This window comes from Arabidopsis lyrata (genome assembly GCF_000004255.2).
Source record: "Arabidopsis lyrata subsp. lyrata unplaced genomic scaffold ARALYscaffold_1, whole genome shotgun sequence".
NCBI lineage: Eukaryota > Viridiplantae > Streptophyta > Magnoliopsida > Brassicales > Brassicaceae > Arabidopsis > Arabidopsis lyrata.
This window is the reverse complement of record NW_003302555.1, coordinates 3,338,990-3,362,540: the sequence shown is the minus strand read 5'-3', so window position 1 is coordinate 3,362,540 and position 23,551 is coordinate 3,338,990. Positions and strand designations below refer to the sequence as shown.

Genomic DNA, 23,551 nt, shown 5'->3' with positions numbered 1-23,551 from the left:
TTTCCTACTTGTTTTCCTATCTTGCACCTTTTTTACATGTCACTATTTTGCCGCCAACATAAAACTATTATATAAGAGACTAATTCAACTAGAGGCAGGCGACATTTTCTCAGAGTTGATGATGCAATGAATTCCCGAAAAATTCAAAGGAAGTCTAAAAAACCTACACCAAATGTCAAGCCTAAAAGAGATTTGAAAAGTAATTGAAATTTACATAACATGAGTAATGAGCAGTGACTCGCTTGGGATTCCAGTTTCAAAATAGACTTTGTCACATGTTCTGTTTTTTTCCAAGATTGTTGGGATTTAGTTTGTTTCTGGTTGAATCCATAAGGTTTGATAGGAAAATCAAAATCAAACCCTAATTTCCAGCACAGACACAATAAACATTTGGTTTCTAATCGAGATAAATTTTAACATCAATTCCGTTATCAATAAGGGACTGGACAACAGCTCTGATCTTCCCTTCAAACTTCTCTTGGTCCCTTGGCGTATAAGAAGCCGTGTAAACATCAGCTTCTTTTGCACGCTCGGACAAGATCCTCCCTATGGACATACATGCCGGGATATCACATCTTGACCTCAGAACAGCTTTTACGTCTTTAGAGTTTGTTCCCGCAACAGCAACTTGCCTACACGTGACACGGTGAGTGAGAGATGCCGAAACAAAGCGCTTTGAGATGAAGACATCTAGAGTGAACGGCTCCATGTATGCGACTGTTCGTTGCTTGAATGACACATGCTTGTCTGGATTCTTCGACTTTTTCTCTTTTTGGTATGTGTAAGGCCGGCTTGTGTCATCATCCACGTAGTCTTCTACACCAAAGAAGCTTCTTGGTGCAAAAACAGTCTGTCAAGAGTGGCAAAGCCAGGTCAAATTAGAAACAGATACAAAAGACCAAGAAATAGTAGCTTCAAGCCTTCAACGAAAGACTCAATACTTAGAACGGAGCTGAAACTTAATGATTACAAAGTAGACTTAATAAATCTAATACATTCCATGTAGTTATAGCATATTGACTCAACTAAATGGACAGACTAAAAGTGATGGCATTAGCAAAGACCAACAGACCATTGAGAGGTAGAACAATCCAGCCAATTACTTTAATGAGCTACAATTTATATAACTCAGCGGTTAACTAATTTGGGTTCTGCTTATACAATCATCAAACCTCTTTCTAACAAACAGCACTAAAGCTAAAGAGAGTGGTTTAACGTCGGTTTCCAAGCAGATCTAGCTATGAGATTTCAATCTAACAGGAGTCACAAGACCTGATTAAAAAAATACACTTCATCTACTAATTCAACTAAAAATCAAACTATTTGGTAAAGTAACGAAAGGGAGTACCCGTGCATTGTGGAACCGACAACTGGTTTGGCACAGGAAAGGTCTAAGCTTTTCTCTGTTACTTCCATAAATCGCCGCTTTACCTATGGAATACTTGGTAACCACTTGCTTCAACATAATATCTGAACCCACATACAGTAAAATTCAGTCATTAGGAAAAATAGAGCTCATGAAGACATTCTATGATCTATCTAACTGTTAAAACGAAATTATACATGGAATAAGGATAGTAGCTTTGTCACAAAAGTATGCTTTCTTTTAGTGTCATTCCATTACTTCATCCCAACATATCGAAGAGTTCTTATTATTGCCCAGAAAACGAAACCATTTGGAATAAGCAATAGAGAAGGCAAACAACTTGACTTCTCTCAATAACAATCAAAAAGATACAGAGTAGCTAAAAAGCTTGGTGCCAAGAATTTATAATTTCTAATTGCCAACATCGAATTTCGAAACTCAAACCCACGATGCGATCATAACAAAATTAACTTCTTTTATAGGAAATATTGGCTCGTCTTCAATTCGAATGCAGCTGGAAGCTCAATTTGGAATAAAACTACACTAACCCACCTGGAAATCGATGGTTGATATTGCAGAGGAGATACTCAAAGGAATCTGAAAATCAGGTTCTGAAAACCCACCCACTGAGCCACCCACGGAGATAGAAGAAACTAAAATTAAGACTCAGTTAACGAATTAGGTTAGGTGCTTCGCCATGGCTGCCAAGGTTGAAACTTGATAGCGTTCTTCGGAGGAGCTCCAAACAATGAAGAACATTTTCTAAAACCCTACAAATGTAAATTTTGGTCCTCGGTCCTCGAAAAGTTACTGTTTTTCATTTTTCTACCCACAAAAGTAGGTCCGGTCCGAATCCGAACCCGAAGTTTTAAAATACACGAATGGGTTCTAAACTACAAATGTAAATTTTGTGACAAAAGCTAATGTAACTGATAACACCCAATAGTATTGAAAAAGTGTCACCGGTTTTTAGTGGGTTTGTTCTGGTTTTACACCGGGTTAAGGACATTAATTGGAATCCAGACCGAATCAGCTGGTTGAACCGGATAGTTTCCGGTTTAAGGTGAATAAAGACGCGGGGTTTGGTTGAAATTGATTTTCAGAGGCTTCACCTCTCAGTCTCTCACTGCCTCACTCGCCGTCGTTTGCGCCATCGCCATCGCCGTCACCGTCGCCATTGCTTTCTACTTCCCCGTGCCTGGTTAGTTTACGAAATCTGGTTTTAATTTCTCAATTCATGTAGATTGTGGGGTTTTTCAGTGGTAGCGAAGTTCGTTTATGGTTATGGAAGCTTCTGTTGGGTCTAGGTTTGTGGAAGCTCCATTAATTTTGGAATTTATTGGATTTTCCGGGGATGCTTCGTCAACTACTTTCAGGATTTGTTGTTTGATTCTTAGAGCGTGATCCTGAGAAAGGTATTTTACTTATATGCCTTGTTGTTTGGAGTTTCAGACTAAGATATATAAGAATCCGTAAGACATTATTACAGTGCATCATTGAAGTTTAATGCAAAGTTAATATGCTCAAAGTTTTATCAGCTCCATCAGAATTTTCGTTTCTTAACAGATCCATCCAAATTTCAGGGTGCCGAGTATTAGCCATTGGAAATGCCACCAAGAAAGAAGCCCAAGTCTTCAGCTTTGAAATCAAACAAACAATCTTCAGCCAATCATTCGTCACAACCTTCCAACTTTGGCATCCAGCAGTTGTTCCTTCGACATATTCAGAACTCCCAATCAACTTCCAACTCTCATACCTCCACTGCCAACCCAATTGAGCAACAGAATGTGAATGGTCTTCCCTCTGACACTGCAGTTTTAACGCCTCAAAACCCTCTAGGCACATTGGATGAGAAACCTGATGATTCCAAGGATATGGACCAGCAACTCCCGGAGGCATCTCCTGAGATCTCCAAAAACCTTAAGTGCTCCAAATTCTCTCCTGGAACGGTAGTTTCTTTTCTTATATTCCTTTATATACTAATTTTATAGTTTAGATTGCTGGGTAATGTAATTGCAAGATTCTACTTACCCTATAATATCTGCCCACATGGTTGAGTCCCTTTTGCTCGTATAATTCTTACACGCTTCTTTTATGTTGATAGCTGATAAAGCAAAGTCAAGATGACTGTGGTGGAGAGATAACTTGGAAATTCTCTCCTGTAAATGAAAGACTTCGCGCAGCTGCTAAGCAAATTCCTAAGATGATGGAGTTGACAGAAAATCCAGTAGGGGTTAAATCTTCTACCATTCGCCCTTGCTCTCTGGACAAGGCATGTTTACAGCTTTAATTTGTTTTTTTTTTTAAAAACTAATTCTTGATTCGGTTGCTGTTTCATTTCCCTTCTTCACATCAAAACTAACAGCAACTAGTGCAGAAACAATGTCCGACATCTGGCATAACTTCCAAGGTTGAGCAGTGGTTATCTTCCCCCTCAAAAAAAGCTTTCAAAAGACCAGCTTTTGCAACAAATAGGGTCATGGAAAGCGTAAATCCTTCCCCAGATGCGGAGTTTGAAATTGTTAACACTTCAAGTAGTGGAAACAGTCCTTTCCAGACCCCACCGTCTCTTTCATGCCCTCACAACAAGGTAAATTACTTTATAAATAGATTTATGAGCACATTTTATGTACTTCTTAACTTTGCTCTGTTTATGTTCAGCTTCCTTGTACTGTAACATGCAGCGGAGCTTGTGGATCTACGGGGGCTGGACAACATAAAAAGGTATGATTTGAGACTTGGTGCAGTCTTTTAGATGCTTACCAAAGGCGTATTTAGAATATATGTAATACGATTTGTCACTTCCACCTGTGGTTGATCAAGACTACATGCATTATTTCCAGTAGAATTTGTTTTCTACAGCGTGTCAAAATATTATTTCAGCATATTGCCTCTTTTTGTAGGCCTTGCTTGAACTGTTAGATCAAGTGGAGGATGTCATCACAGTTGATGACAAAACAGCTGATGATGTGGGGATTGTGATGCCCCAAGTTCGAGTTAAAGATGATATCATCTCTTCTGTCGTTGATTGCGCTGTAGATGAAGGGCCAGTTACTCTACCAAAAATGCATACTTCCATAAATCCAGATAGCTATTTCCTTGTATTGGAGGTAAAGTTGGCCTTAATTGTCCTTGGGGGGTAGCAATCTGGTTTTCATGTAAAAGTTACTCATTGTCCAGAGTTGTACTACAGGTATCAGAGAAACGTGGCTCGGGTGGCTCATCTAAGGGTCAATGTCCTTATAAGGTTCGTCATGTATACGGAGGTTTCTCTCTTGTACATGCTCATATTTCCTGACTAAATTTCTCTCAGGTTCTTCGCCTGCTAGATGAGCACACTGGAGTGGAATGTGCATTGTATCTCTGGGATGAATGGTACTTTATTTTGGATGAAATTTAGGGTGATCTCTGCTTTTCAGATCAAATTACTTCAAAAATAGCAAGTGGTCTTACTTTTCCATTCAATGTTTGATGAATCTATTACGCCTTGTTCTTGGATTTCTTGGTCTTGAATGCTTTTGCCATTTTTAGTTTCCAAATGTCGGCTGATTGCACACTACACACTTTCTTGTTGTTTATCTTTCTATTCTCTTAGCGTATGGGGCATTTAAATATCATCAATTCATTTCCCGTTGGTTGAAACTTGACTCCTGAACACTGAAGGCTTATTGTTACCAGGTTTTACAGCACTGTATCACCAGGAGATTCAATCAATGTTATTGGAGAGTTTGATGGGGATGGCAAGTGTGACGTGGACCGTCAAAACAATTTCTTAATTGTTCATCCTGATACCCTTGTTGCTGGAACTAGGGTATATTTTCGTCTTCACTTTATGGACTCTGATTACAAATACCAATCCTTTGCACTTAATTTAGTTTTTCCTTTTTTTTGTTGTGAATAACTGTCCTACCTTTCAGGTTGCCGCAAGTTTTGGTTGCCCAAGGCGAACCGTGCTAGATGAGAGGCTTAGATCCAATGAACACGCTACAGTAGCCTTGCTTGGAACCTTGCAACACCAAGTTTTTCAGGTTTACTACATTATGGAATCTTTGACGAGACTATTCTGTTGGAAAATGAGTGTTTTTGTTTTATTTCTTGCAATGTACTGATCTGTGTTATCCATTTCCTTTGTTTTCTAGGCTGGTCTCACGCAAGAGTCTCCATCTGTAGATGGTTTGCAGGAATATGCAAGCATAGTGATTGAGCAAAGTATTGAGAGCTTATATGCATGTGGAGGTTGATTACTACATTACGTGTCCCTATATAGCTAGGATACCTCCTATTTATATCAGAATTTTGAGTTAATATAGCTAGGATACCTCTTATTAACATTAAGAATTTTAAAATGAAATGGCTGTGATACCTGGTTTGTTCTATGTGCTTTTAAGATTCACATTACTTCAAAATTTAGCTCTGCTTTTAATACGAACATGCTAAGAGTTGACCCAATGAAATGCACTTAATCATTTTCTTATTTGATTATATGTTCTCTACAGTGCATGAAGGAGACGTGAGATCAACTTTATTTAAAGTTATCCCGAAAATGTTGAATTGGATTCAGCATTTTAGATATTCTAAGGTACACTTGTATTTTCCTATTTTTGATTCTTTCTTGAGCTACTCATGGCTGTTATATCACTATTTCCTTAAAATGGACGTAATTGTTTTGGCTACTCTTCTGCTTGGCTGTTCTTCAAATATTTTCATAGTGTTCCGTGCACATATTACTGCGTTATGCTCTTATGTTTGTTGGACTTGTTTTCTCGTGGATGTGCTTGTTTGGTAAACACAAATTTTTCATGTTATCTGTTATGCTGCCTTTCACCTACATATATCCAATTACAAAGTACAGAGCTCGTATTGGCAGTCACTTTTATATTTATTTTACTGTGCAAATGCCAGTTACTGAAATCTTTGGGGTAGTTTGAGCATGCTTCTCTGCTCTGTCTGATTTCCTCTCTCTTTTTCTAAAAAGGCAGAAACATCCTTAACTCATGGCATGGTGTTTATAAACAGGACCCGGGGGTATCAAATGTTGATTTTGGTTCTACCATTGGGAAGAAAATGGTTAAGATATCAGAGGTTAGAGCTCCTCCAACTCTCTCCCTTTTTGTCTTCTTAGGATTCCATTTGACATCATTGCATAATAATTGTTGTTTATTAAGCAATCTCCTCCAATGGGACTTCTATTTTGTATATAAACAAATTTCTTACCTCAGGTTATTGATATTGAGGAGATGTCATGGGCCCCTAAATATGGTCTGAAAGGGATGATTGATGCTTCTGTCAGAGTGATAGTTGAATCTGACATGAACACAGGGAATGAGAAGATAATGCCTCTTGAGTTTAAATCTGGAAAAGCTCCTAGTGGTCAGGTCTGTGTGGAGATCTATCTAGATATTAGGTTGCAATTTGAAGTTCTAAAAGCTGAATAAAAACTATGCGCTTGGTCTTTATTGTGTTATGCAGTCATCAATGGAACATTCTGCACAGGTGATCTTGTACACGCTCCTTATGTCTGAGAGGTGCTTATGTGCTGCCTTTCTTTCTTTCTTTCTTTTTTGCTGGAAAACGGACAGCAATTTACACTTTCATTCTTATATCACATTTTCCACTTTGCAGGTACCTGAAGCATATTGACAATGGCCTTCTGTACTATCTACAGTCAGATCAGACCCAGGTAAGTCAAGATTTGTGTTCCTTTCTTTGGTTCTCGAGATATTGGGAGTGACTAAGCTTTCCTTGCTCACTTGTAAAGGGAATATCTGTTCAACGATCAGATTTGGTGGGTCTGATTATTCGTCGTAATGAACTTGCAAATGACATCCTTGTGGCGTCAACAACCCAGCAACTGCCGCCAATGTTACGGGTATGCTCTGATTTCCAGTGATGACAATTTCTCTTGGGAATTTTAGATAATGATATGATTTATTATTGTGATGCTAGAATCCCAACATGTGCCGGTACTGTCGCCATCTGGATGTTTGCACGATTTATCATAAGGTATTTTCTCGTTTCTAAGTCTAATATTTACATTTTAGGGTATTAGTTTCTACATGTTTAAGCATATATGGGGTTAACATTTGAATTTGCATGAAGGAAGTTGCATGTTATAATCTGACATAATGGATGTATTCCATCTCGCTAAATAAGTAATCAACGGTTGATTTATATATCACATTCTTGATACTAGAGACCTGAATTAAATTTCCATTTTGTTATCTGTTGCGATATATTAAGCTTTTCGTTTGTCATATTATTGTGCATGTAAATCCTGAGAGTAAACTACATGTTTCAAGCATTTTTGGGGAGGTGTTGAACGTCCATCTTCATGGTGTTGACCGTCATCATATCTTATCGGGTTGAAGCTTCTAAAACATCTTGTCTGTTTGCCCCAGGCAGATGGTGGAAACACAGAGAGTAGCGGACTTGGCGATGTCTTTGACACACATGTTTCTCATCTATCAACTTTGCATTTCAATTTCCTCCGACACTGGGACAGGCTAATTGACTTGGAAGCTAGAGAGATGCAGGTCAGCCTTGAATACAAAGTTGATGGTTTCCTGGAGTACAAAGTTAATGATTTTCTTCTTTGGCGATCTTATATCTATGTTTGTTTTCAGCTTCTACGGAAAGATATTGCGCACCCACATGGTTCAAAGGGCAGCCACTCAGCTAGTTATCTTTCTTCAATGGTTCTTGACATGACAAATGGGTTTCAGCATCATAACTCTCATAAAGAAACTAGATTCATCTACCGTTTTGTACGTCAAAACTCATCTGAATCTAGAGAAAGAGTAACCAGTGAAGATATGATTAGGACTGGAACCCCTGCAACTGATGACCTGGATTGCAAACTTAGAACTGGGGATCGTGTGGTACAATTAATTTCTTCTTATATCATGGTTAATTTGAACCAATAAATTTTAGTTGCACCAGAAAGTATTCTTCCGAATTTTCTTGCTTACCAGCATGCATGTCTTTCTGAAAGTCTCAGATGCGAAAACCTGTAATCACTTTTTGAAATTGAAAAATGATTCCACTTGAGAGTATTGTTGTCATTTACCAGCTTTTCTTTCTGGCGATTTTTTAATTTTCACTCTTAGTTTATGATGTTTCCCTTTTGTTGGTTTAAATTTTCATTTCCAGATTCTTCGCACAGAAGTCAGCCACCTGACCGTTGCAAACGGGATTATAGCAGATATTAGTCGCATTCATGTATCAGTAAGCACATACATCCTAGGTTTTCTTTTAACAGTCTGTAGATTTAGCTAAGTTTGTCTTGTACAATTTGATGTTCTTACCCAGACATGTCTAAAGAGTTTGGGATTATCCTTTTGCTATGTCCATCCTTAGGTTTCTTTATCCAAGCGATTACGTCTTCCTTGGAGTGAACCTTCTTCTGAGGTATCAAATCTCTCTCATGAGTTATGGAGAATTTACAAAGATGAATTCATGACATCATTTTCGGTTATGAGGTGATTTAGTAATTTTTTGTTTTCCATTTATTGATCCTACCTACATGGGCTGTCATGATATTGATTCACGATCTTCATATTGTTCAAGGTTCAATCTCATGCAACTTTTCGTACAAAATGGACACAACATCAGGAAAATGATTGTGGATCTTGAGGTAAATTGTCTTATTCATCTGTTTTCAGATTTCTCCTAGCCGAGATGATGCCATTTGTTTCTTATACCCTTCTTCACATGCGTTGTTTTCTCTTCGTTCTTTTTCCATGTCTCTGTAGCCTCCTAGATTTGACAATGGATCCATACTAAGCCAGGATCCTGCAATATCATATATTTGGTCAGAAAAGAGTCTGAATAATGATCAGCGCCAAGCTATACTTAAGGTCATTGCATGATTATTTTCCATCAATCTCATGTTGAACGTGCTATACTTAGGGCATGTCTGAAGGACACTCTTTGTTCTTTGACAGAGCTCATAAATGACTTGCTTTCTTGCTTTATTTTCAGATACTCACTGCAAAGGACTATGCTTTGATATTAGGAATGCCTGGAACAGGAAAAACCTCCACAATGGTTCATGCTGTTAAAGCTTTGTTGATCAGAGGCTCATCTATTCTGCTTGCATCGTACACAAACTCTGCTGTTGATAATCTACTTATTAAACTAAAAGCACAGGTCCTTATCCTTTAGCCAACTTATTTTTCTGGATTAATCTTTCATTCAGATCTAAAAGGATAGGAAGATTTTATTGGAAAATCAACGGATAAACTGCATGAGTTGTTCTTAAGAAGAGTGAAGAAAAAAACTGTCTTTCTTCAAGTGTCTACTTTTAGACATGTAGGACAACTTTAATACACATGACATACTGTTTTAAATACACTTGTAGGGAATTGAGTTTTTACGCATTGGTAGAGATGAGGCTGTACACGAAGAAGTTCGAGAAAGTTGCTTTTCAGGTTTGCTATATATTCTTTCAACTATTGTTGCTTCGGAGTCTTCTCAGTGTATTTGAGACTTATCTTTGTGGCAGCCATGAATATGTGCAGTGTCGAGGACATCAAAAAAAAGTTGGACCAGGTCAAAGTTGTGGCCTCTACATGTTTGGGAATCAATAGTCCCTTGCTTGTGAATAGGCGATTTGACGTATGCATTATTGATGAAGCTGGCCAGATTGCCCTTCCCGTATGATCTCTCAATTCTTGCCAATAGTTTTGAGTGGAAATGCAGTTCTTACAATGGCTATGGAATTAGATAGCAAATTTTTTATCTTGCGTAATACAAAAAATTTACCCAGTGGCCCTTATTTGACAAAATCCTCTTATGTACAAAAATTGAAAGTTAGAGTCGGCAAAGTTGAGTTTGAAGTGAATAATATTAAGAAATGCGTGGTTTTTTGTACTGATCAGGTTTCGATAGGGCCCTTGCTGTTTGCATCTACCTTTGTACTTGTTGGTGACCACTATCAACTACCGCCACTGGTGCAGGTAAGCATTTACACCTTTTTTGACATACCTCTGTTTTTTTCCTGTAGCTTCAGCATCATTGTTGTGTTGGTGAAATCAGAGTACAGAGGCTAGAGAGAATGGGATGGGAATAAGCTTGTTTCGCAGGTTATCAGAAGCCCATCCTCAGGCAATTTCAGTGTTACAAAACCAGGTTGCCCTTATCTACTAGGATGAAATTAGTACGTGTTGTTATTAGGTATGCCCTTCTGCTTTGTTGAGACATCTTTTATGTGCAGTACCGAATGTGTCGAGGTATTACGGAATTATCAAATGCCTTGATATATGGAGACAGATTATGCTGCGGTTCCGCTGAAGTAGCTGATGCCACACTTGTTCTTTCTACTTCCAGTTCTACTTCGCCATGGCTTAAAAAGGTCAGTGTGTTGTTCTTAAACATTTATAAGTTAGAGGCATCTTCAAGCAATTCAGAACATTTTATCACATCTGTTTAAACCTAGATCTATGAATATAATATGTTCCTTCTGCTTAAAACTCTGGATACCTGGCAGCAATGGCATTCGATTACGCAATTAGCCTTGGCTTGGACAGCCTATAAAAATTTTAACGCCACTTTCAGATATTGATGCACTGCTTTATTTAATTAGACAAAGAGATAAAGCATTTCAGCTTAGCTCCAGTCTTGCTTTACAATATTTGTTGTGTTGCACCTTGACTCGGTCTAGGCTTTGTCCACTAATAATCTAATTAGCATCTTAACCTAATAACCTATTTGTGTTTCCATCAGGTTCTGGAGCCAACAAGAACAGTTGTATTTGTTAATACAGGTTTTTGGCTACTTACTAGTTGCTTTTTCTTCACATGAGCTCTTAGCCATATGGGCTGGATTTTCACGAGACTATATGATATGTGTTTGTAGATATGCTGCGTGCTTTTGAAGCTAGGGATCAGAATGCGATCAACAATCCAGTTGAAGCTTCCATAATAGCTGAGGTACTGTGAAGTATGAAATATGCATTTTTGAACTAATGAAAACGTGGGCTAATGCTTTACTTAGATTGTAGAGGAGCTAGTAAACAATGGAGTGGATAGTAAAGATATTGGAATCATTACTCCTTATAACTCACAAGCGAGCCTCATTCAACACGCAATTCCGACAACTTCTGTGGAGATACATACTATTGACAAGTATCAGGTTTGGCTCTAGGACCTACCGTTCTTCTTTTCTTGATCATTTTGAGTTGGTAAGCGCTAGTTAACCAACATTTGATGAGCTCACTTTTTTTAGGGAAGAGATAAAGACTGCATATTGGTATCTTTTGTGAGATCGCGGGAGAAACCAAGAAGCTCTGCTTCTTCATTGCTCGGAGATTGGCATAGGATCAACGTTGCTATAACACGAGCAAAGGTGAGACTGAGAGAACATATGGATATGGTGTTGAGTAATGTTGTCTATTCCATTGATCATTGATTGAAATTTTGTTTGGGTTGGACAGAAAAAGTTGATAATGGTGGGATCACAAAGAACACTCTCAAGAGTTCCACTTCTGATGCTTCTTCTAAACAAGGTTAAGGAGCAGTCAGGTATCTTGAATCTTTTGCCGGGGGACCTAAAACCATAACAACTCATCAAGAAACGTTTCAAATATCACCATTTTAACTTGTATCTCCATTTTTGTCCAAAAGGATTGATAATGTAAATCGATCTACTTTCCGAGTCTGAATTTGTTAATAAGAAACAACTCAGGAGAGCATGAATCACTTGCATAATTACATGACCAGAAAAGCGGAGATAATTTAATAACGATACAGATGCCTCAATTGAAGGTTAGCTCGATTAAACAATTAAGTATATAAAGAAAGAACTTAGTAAACCAACTCTTTTTTATTCATGAAATGATAGAAGTACGGAATTTTCTCTGTTTTCTGTCTGAACTAAAAATGCATCGAGCCACACTAAGCTCATAGGTTTTAGCCACAAACCAAAACACACACACAAACTACCCAACCCAGGTCTAAGGTTGGACCTCGTTATTACAACAATATCTTCTTTGGAAACGTAGCAGCTTTAGCCCTGAAGACCAATGATGCCTGCAAAATGGTAGACAAAAGGCCAGTCAGTTGATCCTTTGCGGGTCTATTGGATTGATTGAGAATTCATTCGGAATGAAACTGTAGTATCAGAAGATTTGGTTCTGTGGACTGAAGTCCCACGAACCTATAGTTAATCTCTACTCACTTCCCAAACATATAAACACTATAAAACATATTCAGATATGAATGATGTACGATGGTTTCCAGCGAAACCCCAAAATGCAAGATAAGAAATAAACCAAGATGTACCTTGAGTTACCAGAGAATCAATGGAGTTTAAGGTGACAGTGATGGTAACGATCAAGGCTAAATAGAATATACATGATTTTCCACAGGAGATGTGAGAAAAATGTAGTTATAGTTTTACTTACCGCAAGCAACACGGCCACCTGCATTTCCAGTAGCCAGGCTGAGTTCATGGCCTCCTGAAAATGTAAAAAAACCAAGGTTATAAACTGTTCTTAGGATGGATGTTGAATCGTAAGCATTATCCATTAGATGCCCTCAAATGGACTAGGTAACCTTTAAATTCTGTTAGCATAATAAGGGTAAATAAAATCTCAAAAGAAAAAAAATGGTCAAAGGTCAATACCCTTCCCGAGATCATCAGGGTCTGCGTGGACAACAACAGCCCTTCCAACAATAGAGTTTGGTCCAGTAAGAGGAATCTGTTAAACGAACACAAAATGCATCTTAAGAGATTGGTTCACTATAGCAGTTTTGGATTAGGAAAAAGAGCATAAAACAGGTACACAGCTATGAACCTGGGTGTCAGTGATTGTGAAGGTGGCAGTTCCTGAGAAAAGCAAAACAATATTTTTATGTAAATCCATGAACAATAAAGCTGGTGAAAGATGAAAAAAGTAGTATAAAACTAAGATTGCAAAATCAAATTTGAGAGAGAAAGAGAGTGTAGCAAAAAATGAGATGCAAAAGTGCTCTAAAAAAAGCTAGAGATGAGGGATACAAATGTTGAGAAGGAATACCATCGTCTCCAACAGTGATATTTCCTAGATCACCAGCATGGCGATTAGCATCCTCAGGGGCACCGTGTGTTTTACCATCAGGGTTGAAATGTGGACCTAAGATAACAAATTCCCAATTCGAAAGATAACTATAAGCTCCAAAAGTTGATAATCCTTTCAAAAATTGCAGAGAGGTATGTATAATAAGAGTTACCAGTAGACATGCAACCGTTAGTGGTGTCACCAAGAGCATGGACATGGAAACCATGAAGACCAGGCTTAAGGCCAGAAACTGTTCCAGTCACAGTGGTCACACCTGCAAAAAACCAACACAAAGAACTCAATCATTTGAAAAGAAGGAAAATTAAATATAAAGATAGGCTTCAAAGATGTTATAAAAAAAAAACTACCATCTCCTTCCTGGGTGAAGAAGATAGTCCCCTTAACACCCTCGCTGCTGTTCAAAACTGCAACTCCTTTCGCCATTGTTTGTTGGCCTTTTGTGATCTGTAAAAAAACATTCATATCCAGAGACAACAATAAATTAAAGATGCTCAACAGACAAGGAACAGATATGGAAACCCAAAAACATGAAAACATCAATCCCAGCTAAATTTTAAAGCTTTTTAAGTGCGCACCAAAACATAGATCTTAATCCCATTAAAGATTCATCTATATCCAACAATCCAAGCTATAATAACTCTTACTAGTGATAAAACCAAGAGAAAACAAGCAAATGAATCAATAGATCCGTCGATCATAAATCGTAAAACCAATTCCTAAAGAGACCTATACGTAGATTCGGAGTTGGAATAGGAAACGATCAAAATCAGCACAGAGGAGGTCAAACATGACAAGAATCGATTTAAGATTTGAAACAAAAAATTACACCAAAACGGAATCAAACATACCTCAGGAAACCCCTTTGGAAAGAGTAAGTGATTGAGCTATCAAAAAAAATGCTGAATTTCCTCTCTGAATCTGTGTTCTCTCTTGGTGTGTGCCTGTGTGGTTACTTTGTTTGTTTTCTATATAAGTCCACGAGGTCCAAAAGCTGGGTGGTAGGTGACTGATCGCCACTTGATAATCCAAGATAGACTTTTCCTAACTTTGACTTTTCTCTGCTGATGTGGTCAAATTTGATTGGACAAAAGTTCATGACTTTTTTTTGTCATCTCTTTGATGGCCTATTTATTGGTTGGTTGTATAAGTTTAAACATAAATTTGATGGCCTATTTATTGGTTGTGTGTTTATTATCACACTATTACGAAAATATTGTTATTTAGTTCAGAGGCATTATTTATGCGTTCCCAAATTGTTATCTCCTTAATTTTGGTAAATCAAACAAGTAACTGAAACAGAATTTCTTGTTTTACAACTATAACAGAACAATATGTATATACAAGACTTCAAAATCTAAAATTGGCTGCATGCATCGTGTATCCTTGGTCACTGATTGCACGCTTAACAAGTTTTTTTAGTCATATTTTTTTGTTTTGTCGTAAATTTTAGCTTTAAGAAATAGACAGTGACTTTTCACCCAACAATATAAAAGACTTATTAAGTTTTTGAGATACTAGTAATTGCCAAGCAGTACTGAGTGTAGTTATTTTCATCATGTTCATTTTAAGCTTGTTAAAGAAATTGAGGATATGAAGCCGAAAGTGGATGCTCTTGAATGCAAGTTAAAACAGCATAACCCACCTTCTCGCCATCAACTTCCGCCATAGCCACTGCCACAAGAAAGACGGTTGAGCCTTGAGGATCTTCGAAGCACTCCACGGCGTCCTCAACCGGGAACCAAGGCTTCAAGACACCTCCTTCGTCGAACCAGATCAGCTTCGACTACATGACGGAGCAGTGCCCTTGCTCACTCCTGAAACTCAATCAAGAAGACGCAGCACCGACGATGAAGATCAAACCAGGTAAAAAACAATTAGATCTATTTTATGTCTTCAAGGAGGAGAGAGAATGGAGAGAAGCGGCCGCTCAAAGGCTAGGGTTTTTTTTCCTGCCCTAGTTCTACATACACAAAGCTTGCAACATGATAAGTTATAGGCCGGCGATGATACAAAGGAGCTAAAGCCTATGGATCGGATAAATCAAAGAAACACCTGAAACAGAACTTTCTTGTTTTACTTCTATAGCTAAACAATGTATAAGAGACTTGATAAGCATATTAAAGAGAAGCCACAGAAGACTGAGTCAAAAGTGGATCGAAAAAAGCAAAGCAGAGAAAGAATGAGCTAGCTTTGGAGTAGAAGTTCGAAGTTTGTTTGAACCTTTAGTACTTGCACTAGTTATTTTATAATAAGATACAATGGGCGATACAGTTTAGGAAGAGGTAGCTTGGAGCTAGTAAGCTCATGAGTTTGTTGGGAGATTGAGGCTAAAACTACTCCACAACATTTCCTCTTTGTTCCTTTTTTTTTTTTTTTTAATGAATACCTCTTTGTTCTCTCTCGAGAGAGTTGACTCAATGCAATCTTTCTCCATTCCTCTACTATTTGATAGCTTAAACTCTATCAAGACTTGACAATCTACTTGCATGCATAGTGGTTGATCGTGCTGAAGAGTTGTTTTACCAAGTGTTATTAACTTTTTAAAAAGAGATCAACAATAGTGAAGTTATTGGACGATTGCAACCAACAGATTCAGAATCAGCTTTTTACACTGAGTGTTGACCACGATCCCTATAGATCGACAACTTGAAATCGATAAAAACGGAGACTTAGAATCCTAACATAAAAGAAACTATTGGAAAATGGATGAGATCCACCCAAACCGAGTCGAGTTTGACGGAGATTCAATATAGAAATATAAGAGATTTGTCAATATTAATTAGAATAAGATTATGTTTTCTATGACACATCGATATGATATCAACATATCAAAAATACAAAGATATTTTGGGCCAAATTACTAAATCTCGATTAGAATATATTTAGGATTACGTATTCAAATCTTTCATTTGGTGGAAAGGGAGAGAGATGAATGGAAAAGCAAAAGATAGGAAAACAATTACATAAAAGGGAAGCAAAAGAAGGTGGTGATCCGAATCAGAATCACGCGTGTAATCCTCTCAAAGCATTCATATTAGAAAAAGGTATTCACAATCACATATTTTTGGCATCTAACGAATGTAATTCACTTTACTTTTAGTTTTGAACGATAATTGTTACAAAATTTTCGAAAATATTAGTCGTAACAAATTATATATGTTTAGCAATTGCTGTTAGGTACAACAAATATTCACCATCTCTCAATCTCAGTACCATACTTTTTTTTTTAAATTTTAATTTTAATGTGTTCAAACACATTAATACATTTTCCATACTTGGCCTTCACTAACCTTCTTCTTCCCTAAGATTAGTTTTTGCACTTCTCTCTTTCCCTCGATCGCTGCTTCTTCGCCGCTCAATCTCTAGTTTCGTTCCGTTAGTTCTTCGTCGGAGATACGGTAAGGTTTTCTTCCGATTTCATAAGCCTCGTTGATTATTTTCTCTGGCTTTTTTTTTTTTTGTTTTTTGTTTTGAAACTAGGTTCTTCTTCCTCGAGTTTCGAGGTTTTCTTCTTTAGAATTTGCTTTAGAAATCGAAATCGCTAGGGCTCGGGAAGATCCATGTGATCTGAGTTTCCTATTCGCTAGCAGATCCCGAGGAGTCGCTCCTCGTAAACGTCGTCGTTTTATTTCCCCCCCTTTTGTTTTAATGGAGGGCGTAACTAGATCGTCGTCAAACTGCTCACTGGGGGACTAGGACGATTTGGTTTTCCGGCTACTCGAATGCGCGTTGCCGACAAATTTGTGTCGGCCGGATCGCTGAGAGAAGACGAACGCATTAAGGTAAAATATACTCACGTTTGAGTCTTCAGGCGAGTTCGTACAGTCAGATTTGCGAACGCTTCGTCGACCAGTTAGTGCGGTGGTTTGTTTATGGTGACGGAAGAGGAGAATCCGGACTCGAAACATTTCCACACAGAAACTTTTCTGAATTTACTACTTGATTTTTTAGGGGATTTCGCTGTTGTTCTGGTTGACTGTTTGGTTAGATTTCGTCATGTTCCCAATGGGAGAGCTGAGTTTTATGATTGTCCCAAATAGAGTATTGATCTGATATTGTTTTTCTTTCTGGTGTCGACAGTTTCATGGTTGAGTGATTCTGAGCTGATCTACGTTTTTTTCTCAAATTTTTGTTGAAATAGGGGTGGCGAGAATCCTGCTGCAAGTGGTAGCTGTTTGATACTGAGTGATTTTGTCCCAGCAACATGAATATGCCGCTGTTGGATATTCAACCACGAACGTTGCAGTTTGCAGGTAAGATATTAGGGCACTGATTCTTATCAATTGCAAAATGATCATTTTTTAGTTCCAGTGAGTAGACACTGTGGTCCTGTTAATAGTTTCTTATATTTTTGTAAAATGTGGATTTCATAGCTAGGGTGTGTTATTCCTTAAGCAAAGTGGCCAAATAGTCATTTTAGCAGAAAGCTGAGTCTGGAGAGACATGTTCCAGTTATGAATACCAAGTTTTCTGAATTCTCACTATTTCGTTAATTAGAATTCTATCATAGTGGTGCTAATGTTTGTGGGTCTGTTCTCCTGTAAGATGAGTTGATGTGATGTTAATGTGGCTGTTGTTTTGAGGAATTTTCAAACTCCTTCTTGCTGCTGGATTTGTATGTGGTGAAATTCTGTGATGTGGTTTCTTACCTCTCATTTCGATTCTGAGGATCCATAATAAAAAATGGAAGTTGTCAAACAATATCTTTGCCTTGGCATTTTTATCCTTGTAATACTAACTGGTTTCATCTTTTGTAGTTGACCTGAAGAAGCAGAGTTCTTGCGTGGTACAGCTAACCAATACTACCCATCATTATGTTGCATTTAAGGTCTAAAGAAGATTCTTTTCAAACTTTTTCTCTTTCTTTCTGGCTTCAGGATTTCGAATATCTTATAAAATTTATGAGAAACAGTATTCTTTTTGTATACAAAATTAAATTAGATGTGGTTTTTGACAGGTTAAAACCACATCACCGAAGAAGTACTGTGTTCGTCCAAATGTTGGTGTTGTTGCACCAAAATCATCCTGTGAATTCACTGGTATGCCTACTTTTTATATCCTTCCCAGCAATGCTTAAATTTCTCGCACCTACATTCTTAGGCCGATGTGATAAGCTGTTACATGATGTCTGTCTACATGGGGTGGGAAATGAACTGGAATATATGCATAGATCTGTCCTTTGTCCCTTGGACATGAACAGCGTTTGGACATTTTCTTAGGATCCTAGGCTTGCAGAGTTCAGTGTAGTTGTTCGAGAGAAAAGGTATCTGCTTATTAAGGTTCAAATTATTTCTCATTACGTGGAACCTGCATTTTGGGTTTGAGCATTCAAAATTGTAAACTGGTTGATGATAGGGTTCTTGAAATTCAAATTCAGTCAATGCTTTGGGTTATTGAGTTGTATATATTGTTTATGCAGTCATTATGCAAGCTTTTAAAGAACCACCTCCAGATATGGTTTGCAAAGACAAATTCTTAATCCAGAGTACTGCTGTATCTGCGGAAACAACTGATGAAGACATCACAGCTAGCATGGTAAGCATTCCAACACTTGTTGATCTTCTTTATCCTGAATTTGAGTGTTATTTGGTCTGTCAAGTATATATGTACACTCATTTACTCTTGGCAGTTTTCGAAAGCGGAAGGCAAACACATCGAGGAGAACAAACTCAGAGTCACTCTTGTGCCGCCGTCTGACTCACCTGAACTATCTCCAATCAATACACCGAAGCAGGAAGCAGGGTTTAAAGATTCCATCCTCAAGGATCGTTTATATAGCCAGTCAGAGACCCTAGCTCCGCCACAATATGTAAGAAGAGTAGTTATCCCTTTCCGCAACAACTTTTATGATTTGTTAGTAATTGCTGAAGGGTAATTTTCCAAGCAGTGAGTGTAGTTATTTTCCAGCAAGTCCATTTTAGCTTAGCCTATAATCACAGTTATTGGGTGCAATAGGGATTTATTCTCAAAATTTGTTTTTCTAGGAGGGTGAGATTGCAAAAGAGCCTAGGATGGTTGGACATGATGACTTAAAGGCAGCCGGCAATGCAAAGGAGTTAAAGACACCAAAAATGGCCACCGTGGATTTTATGGAAGATCGATATACTGCTAATGACTTGAAGGCAACTAAAGATAGCTACGATTCATCGAGGATGGCAAAAGAAACTGGATTCGATCCAATTAGGTCTCATAAGGATGCAGATGATGCAAATAATTTGGACGCTCCCATGAAGAAGGCCATGGATCTACATAGGGATCAAGGGTTTACTAATGGAATAGCTTCAGTTGACAGTGCAACCTATTCCGATGAGCCAAAGGTACCTAAGGAGAGAGATGTTGTCCAGCTGCAGAAAACAGATGGCCAGAATGCCAGAGGATTGGATGAACTTAAGTTGGTTAAAGACATTGAGGAGATGAAGCTGAAAGTGGATGCTGTTGAATCCAAGTTAAAACAGGTCTGGTTATCAAATTTAGAAATCCATAACTTCCGTGCTATATGTTACTGTGCTAAAGAGTTTGAATTCGGTGCAGGCTGATTCAACCATTTCAAAGCTAATGGAGGAGCGATCGATAAGCTCCCAACACAGACAAAGCTTGCAACATGAGCTGGTGAGAATACTAGTGAGGAAACATAGCTGTTTCTTTCTCCGACAAGCAAAACAGTTTCATAATAACGAAGCTTGTATTTTGATGATGATGCAGGCGGAACTGAGAACGAAGAAGATAGTGAAAGAAGTGCACAATGGGTTCCCTCTGCTGTATGTATGCGTTGTGGCATTCATCAGCTATGTTATCGGGTACTGTCTGCGCACTTGACTACTCGCTCGGTCTCAATATCATATCAAGTGTGCAGTCGGGATATATAGACAAAGAAGGTAAAAGGGTTAGTTTTGTCTGTTTGGGTTTGCTTTGTGGGAGGGGATGAATGATTTTTCTCCGACACATTTAAGATGGAATATGATAGACTGTATAGCATTGGTGTTAGTTAACACAAAGGACATATATGGTATGATTATATGCTTTGTTTCTCTGCTTCTTTTACTAATTTGAAGCAGTTTGTTGGATTTGTCTCTTCTGAGTTTCCCTTGTTTTTTGTTTTCTTCTTTATCGTCGTCATCATATAGACCAGGGGCCATAGGGCCTAGTGATGGGTATTCGGTTATCTGCCTGGTTTGGTTTATGCAGTTTAGGTTATTTATTTCGATTTTAAGAATTCGTAGACTTATTTGGTTGAGTTTGGTTTATGCAGTTTAGGCTTGGTTTGCTTTCACGAGATTATATTCTAGTTGGGTTTTACATGAATATAATCTAATACTACAAAATTGTTATTACTGTATAATAAATATTCACATATTAAATATATTTCGTTTCAATTTTGGTTAGTGGGTAGACATTTTGGTTTGTTAATTTTTTTTTCTATTCACATCCTTAATATAGCTCGCAGATGACAAAAATAAAGAAAACATGAGCGCTGTAACTTGTAAGCATCATCAACATGGAAATTATATCACAATAATACAAATCTAATTAATCGGTCTTTTTCACATCTTAGTATGATTTTAAGGTGTAAGAATATTGGTTGAACATAGAAGCAACGAGAGATGCGTGATACATGAAAAGTTGAAAACAAAAGACATGGATCTTGAGAGGCAAGCAAAATGTAATATCTTTTTTCTAAACTTGAGGATGTCCAAGTTGCAGTGAATGATTCCCTTTAATCATGCAGAAATTTATTGAAAAGATGTGTTTTTCCTCACACTTTATCTTCGATTATTTTCTTACCACAATTACAACTATTACCACTAATATGTAAGTAACATAGCTTGCGACTCTTCTTCCATTTATGACTTGATTATCACTACAATTATAAGTAATTACCAACGAATGTTCCAAATTAAGCAAATTTTTGTTATCAATACACTATGAATTCATCTACAATATATTAGCGAGTTCCTTTTATGGAAATATTTCGATTAAAAAACATTTGATGGATCTCGTTCACTACATAAATAATCTAGTAACGTTTTCTTAAGGAAGATATACATTTTCGTGTGGAGATCAACCTATCTTCGTTAATTGACTACGCAAAATAGTTAATGGAAAAGGCAGAGTGACTCGTGAGCTTGGCAGATCCAAAAGAGGTTGTCAAGAAAAAGCAGATTTAAAAGTTGTTCCCTCTTCTTTAAGTCACCCATTAATTTCACATATATGTACATATATGTTGCATTTAATTCATATACATACATATATATATATTCTCATATCTATAAAGAGAGCATAAGACTCAGAGAGATCTAGAGATAGAGGGAGAGAGAGAAAGATGGGTAGGCCTCCATGCTGTGACAAGATAGGGATCAAGAAAGGACCATGGACTCCTGAAGAAGATATCATTCTTGTTTCTTACATCCAAGAACACGGTCCTGGAAACTGGAGATCTGTTCCCACCAATACTGGTCATCATCTTTCTAACATGTTTTCTTCTAGTGTTTTTCTTTTCTTTGTTTGTATATATGTGTCTTGATGTTTGTATCTTTGGCTTTTAAAAGGGCTACTGAGATGCAGCAAAAGTTGTAGGCTCAGATGGACAAATTATCTGAGACCTGGAATTAAACGTGGAAACTTTACTCCTCATGAAGAAGGAATGATCATTCACTTGCAAGCCTTATTGGGTAACAAGTAATCTTAAAAGAAATATCTTCGACATCTCTTTATCTTTGAATATTTTTCTTGTTATTTTATCTTTGATGATATGAACCCTAAACTGGCTTTATTCTCTAAAGATGGGCGTCCATAGCTTCATATCTACCACAAAGAACGGACAATGATATCAAGAACTACTGGAACACACATTTGAAGAAGAAGCTCAACAAGTCCGAGAGTGACGAGAGAAGCAGATCAGAGAACATGGTGTTGCAAACTTCCGCCACAAGAAACACCGTTAATCATAGATCTACCTATGCTTCAAGCACCGAAAACATTTCCCGCCTTCTTGAGGGTTGGATGAGAGCATCTCCAAAGACTAGTACAACTACTACTACTTTCTTGGAACAGAAAATGCAGAACCGGACAAACAATTTCATCGATCATCACACTGATCAGTTTCCATACGAGCAGCTTCAAGGTTCTTGGGAAGAGGGTCATAGCAAAGGAATCAACGGGGATGATCAGGGTGTCAAGAATTCAGAGAGTAACAACGGTGATGATGTTCATCATGAAGATGGTGATGATGATGATGATCATCATAATGCTACACCACCATTGACATTTATTGAGAAATGGCTTTTGGAGGAAACAAGTACTGCTGGGGGCCAAATGGAAGAGATGAGCCACTTGATGGAGCTCTCTAATATGCTTTAATTGTGACATTTTCTCCTTTGTTTTTATTTTTCCTTGTGAATCTTATTAATGAGACTACTAATTTTATGTACACGAATAAAGAGACCAGAAAGACATAATCTCATATGTTTTTTGGTTTCTCTAGGATATAAGTAGCTAAAATGCTCACTGCATAAGTTGTAACTAATCTAAACTTGTCTACCCATTTACATGAATAAAATCCAATTTAAGACTTGTATATTGTAATTAAACTAGAAATTGACCCGCGGTACACCGCGGGGCTATATTTTATTTTTAAAAGTCGAAATTTAAATCTTTTGAAGTTTATCTACAGATATAACCTATAGTTTTTTTTTAAATTGTACATATATATCTATATATTATTCAGTGTACGATTAGTATGTTTTAGGTTTCAATTTTTAAAATATAGAAATGAAAACATACAGTTCATTAAGTAACGATGTATGGCGGATTTAAATTTAATTTCTTTTGTTGTTTGCATTTTATTATAATATTTTTAAATAATATAAATAATTTTATATATGTCAATAATGATATTTTTAAGTAAATAAATATTATAACAATGCAGTATGGATGTAATTGTAGCAAGGATAGTTATGGCTAATAAATATATTTTGTAGAGATCTTTTGGTAATGATTGTTTAGGTTAATATCTTTGATTTAATTTTGAAAATCTAAATAATAAATGCCAATGGGATGCCATCGTAAATAGTAGTAAATTCAAGGGCTATGTTTCTTTTTAAAAATTAATTTTTTTTTTAAAAGATTAT

At 37.3% G+C, this 23,551-nt stretch overlaps 5 protein-coding genes across 9 annotated transcripts; 3 read left to right on the top strand and 2 right to left on the bottom strand.

The window, feature by feature from the left end:
• Nucleotides 1–224: 224 nt before the first annotated feature.
• LOC9325781 lies at nt 225–2,141 on the bottom strand. The gene is made up of 3 exons (XM_021015190.1): nt 1,919–2,141; nt 1,349–1,470; nt 225–850 (listed from the first exon to the last, which is right to left on the bottom strand). The coding sequence occupies exons 2-3, from the start codon at nt 1,463–1,465 to the stop codon at nt 398–400; spliced, it is 570 nt and encodes a 189-aa protein (XP_020870849.1). The 5' UTR covers nt 1,466–1,470; nt 1,919–2,141; the 3' UTR covers nt 225–397.
• Nucleotides 2,142–2,355: 214 nt separating this feature from the next.
• Nucleotides 2,356–12,072, top strand: LOC110224737 (DNA replication ATP-dependent helicase/nuclease DNA2). 4 transcript variants are annotated; one of them, XM_021011593.1, is made up of 36 exons: nt 2,361–2,567; nt 2,674–2,781; nt 2,950–3,315; nt 3,471–3,638; nt 3,744–3,956; nt 4,028–4,090; nt 4,270–4,476; nt 4,560–4,613; nt 4,680–4,741; nt 5,045–5,177; nt 5,284–5,394; nt 5,506–5,602; nt 5,863–5,945; nt 6,383–6,448; nt 6,586–6,741; nt 6,836–6,891; nt 6,989–7,046; nt 7,125–7,235; nt 7,313–7,369; nt 7,765–7,899; nt 7,990–8,244; nt 8,516–8,590; nt 8,723–8,844; nt 8,933–8,999; nt 9,118–9,222; nt 9,347–9,514; nt 9,726–9,795; nt 9,870–10,021; nt 10,246–10,323; nt 10,403–10,495; nt 10,581–10,718; nt 11,090–11,129; nt 11,222–11,295; nt 11,360–11,497; nt 11,591–11,710; nt 11,799–12,072. In XM_021011593.1, exons 3-36 carry the CDS (start codon nt 2,974–2,976, stop codon nt 11,922–11,924), a joined length of 3,993 nt encoding a protein of 1,330 aa, XP_020867252.1. In that variant the 5' UTR covers nt 2,361–2,567; nt 2,674–2,781; nt 2,950–2,973; the 3' UTR covers nt 11,925–12,072. The 4 variants fall into 4 exon arrangements, with proteins under 4 accessions (XP_020867255.1, XP_020867252.1, XP_020867253.1 ...); XM_021011594.1 differs by lacking the exon at nt 2,674–2,781; XM_021011596.1 differs by lacking the exons at nt 11,591–11,710; nt 11,799–12,072 and having other exon boundaries at nt 2,356–2,567; nt 11,367–11,453.
• A 96-nt stretch (nt 12,073–12,168) lies between these two features.
• Nucleotides 12,169–14,415, bottom strand: LOC9328537 (superoxide dismutase [Cu-Zn] 1). Its single transcript, XM_002889670.2, has 8 exons — nt 14,273–14,415; nt 13,772–13,868; nt 13,576–13,677; nt 13,383–13,478; nt 13,161–13,192; nt 12,989–13,064; nt 12,768–12,821; nt 12,169–12,393 (listed from the first exon to the last, which is right to left on the bottom strand). The coding sequence occupies exons 2-8, from the start codon at nt 13,845–13,847 to the stop codon at nt 12,371–12,373; spliced, it is 459 nt and encodes a 152-aa protein (XP_002889716.1). The 5' UTR covers nt 13,848–13,868; nt 14,273–14,415; the 3' UTR covers nt 12,169–12,370.
• A 2,083-nt stretch (nt 14,416–16,498) lies between these two features.
• On the top strand, nt 16,499–20,502 carry LOC9328536 (vesicle-associated protein 2-2). Of its 2 annotated transcripts, XM_021012550.1 has the most exons (10): nt 16,657–16,822; nt 17,015–17,206; nt 17,566–17,677; nt 18,182–18,252; nt 18,382–18,463; nt 18,844–18,959; nt 19,054–19,233; nt 19,409–19,879; nt 19,956–20,033; nt 20,127–20,502. In XM_021012550.1, exons 3-10 carry the CDS (start codon nt 17,629–17,631, stop codon nt 20,238–20,240), a joined length of 1,161 nt encoding a protein of 386 aa, XP_020868209.1. In that variant the 5' UTR covers nt 16,657–16,822; nt 17,015–17,206; nt 17,566–17,628; the 3' UTR covers nt 20,241–20,502. The 2 variants fall into 2 exon arrangements, with proteins under 2 accessions (XP_002892474.1, XP_020868209.1); XM_002892428.2 differs by lacking the exon at nt 17,015–17,206 and having other exon boundaries at nt 16,499–16,822.
• Nucleotides 20,503–21,468: 966 nt separating this feature from the next.
• Nucleotides 21,469–22,994, top strand: LOC9328535 (myb-related protein 306). Its single transcript, XM_021012551.1, has 3 exons — nt 21,469–21,877; nt 21,971–22,100; nt 22,205–22,994. Exons 1-3 carry the CDS (start codon nt 21,745–21,747, stop codon nt 22,779–22,781), a joined length of 840 nt encoding a protein of 279 aa, XP_020868210.1. The 5' UTR covers nt 21,469–21,744; the 3' UTR covers nt 22,782–22,994.
• Nucleotides 22,995–23,551: the final 557 nt, after the last annotated feature.

Coding starts and splice junctions, on each gene's coding strand:
- LOC9325781 (XM_021015190.1), bottom strand. CDS start 1,465: ATGTTGAAGCAAGTGGTTACCAAGTATTCCATAGGTAAAGCGGCGATT. Junction 851..1,348: donor GTCGGTTCCACAATGCACGG/GTACTCCCTTTC, acceptor CACTCTTGACAG/ACTGTTTTTGCACCAAGAAG.
- LOC110224737 (XM_021011594.1), top strand. CDS start 2,974: ATGCCACCAAGAAAGAAGCCCAAGTCTTCAGCTTTGAAATCAAACAAA. Junction 7,900..7,989: donor TGGAAGCTAGAGAGATGCAG/GTCAGCCTTGAA, acceptor GTTTGTTTTCAG/CTTCTACGGAAAGATATTGC. Junction 9,223..9,346: donor AGCGCCAAGCTATACTTAAG/GTCATTGCATGA, acceptor CTTTATTTTCAG/ATACTCACTGCAAAGGACTA.
- LOC9328537 (XM_002889670.2), bottom strand. CDS start 13,847: ATGGCGAAAGGAGTTGCAGTTTTGAACAGCAGCGAGGGTGTTAAGGGG. Junction 12,822..12,988: donor CCCTGATGATCTCGGGAAGG/GTATTGACCTTT, acceptor TTACATTTTCAG/GAGGCCATGAACTCAGCCTG. Junction 12,394..12,767: donor AGGTGGCCGTGTTGCTTGCG/GTAAGTAAAACT, acceptor ACCATTTTGCAG/GCATCATTGGTCTTCAGGGC.
- LOC9328536 (XM_002892428.2), top strand. CDS start 17,629: ATGAATATGCCGCTGTTGGATATTCAACCACGAACGTTGCAGTTTGCA. Junction 17,678..18,181: donor ACGAACGTTGCAGTTTGCAG/GTAAGATATTAG, acceptor CATCTTTTGTAG/TTGACCTGAAGAAGCAGAGT. Junction 20,034..20,126: donor AAAGCTTGCAACATGAGCTG/GTGAGAATACTA, acceptor ATGATGATGCAG/GCGGAACTGAGAACGAAGAA.
- LOC9328535 (XM_021012551.1), top strand. CDS start 21,745: ATGGGTAGGCCTCCATGCTGTGACAAGATAGGGATCAAGAAAGGACCA. Junction 21,878..21,970: donor ATCTGTTCCCACCAATACTG/GTCATCATCTTT, acceptor GGCTTTTAAAAG/GGCTACTGAGATGCAGCAAA. Junction 22,101..22,204: donor CAAGCCTTATTGGGTAACAA/GTAATCTTAAAA, acceptor TATTCTCTAAAG/ATGGGCGTCCATAGCTTCAT.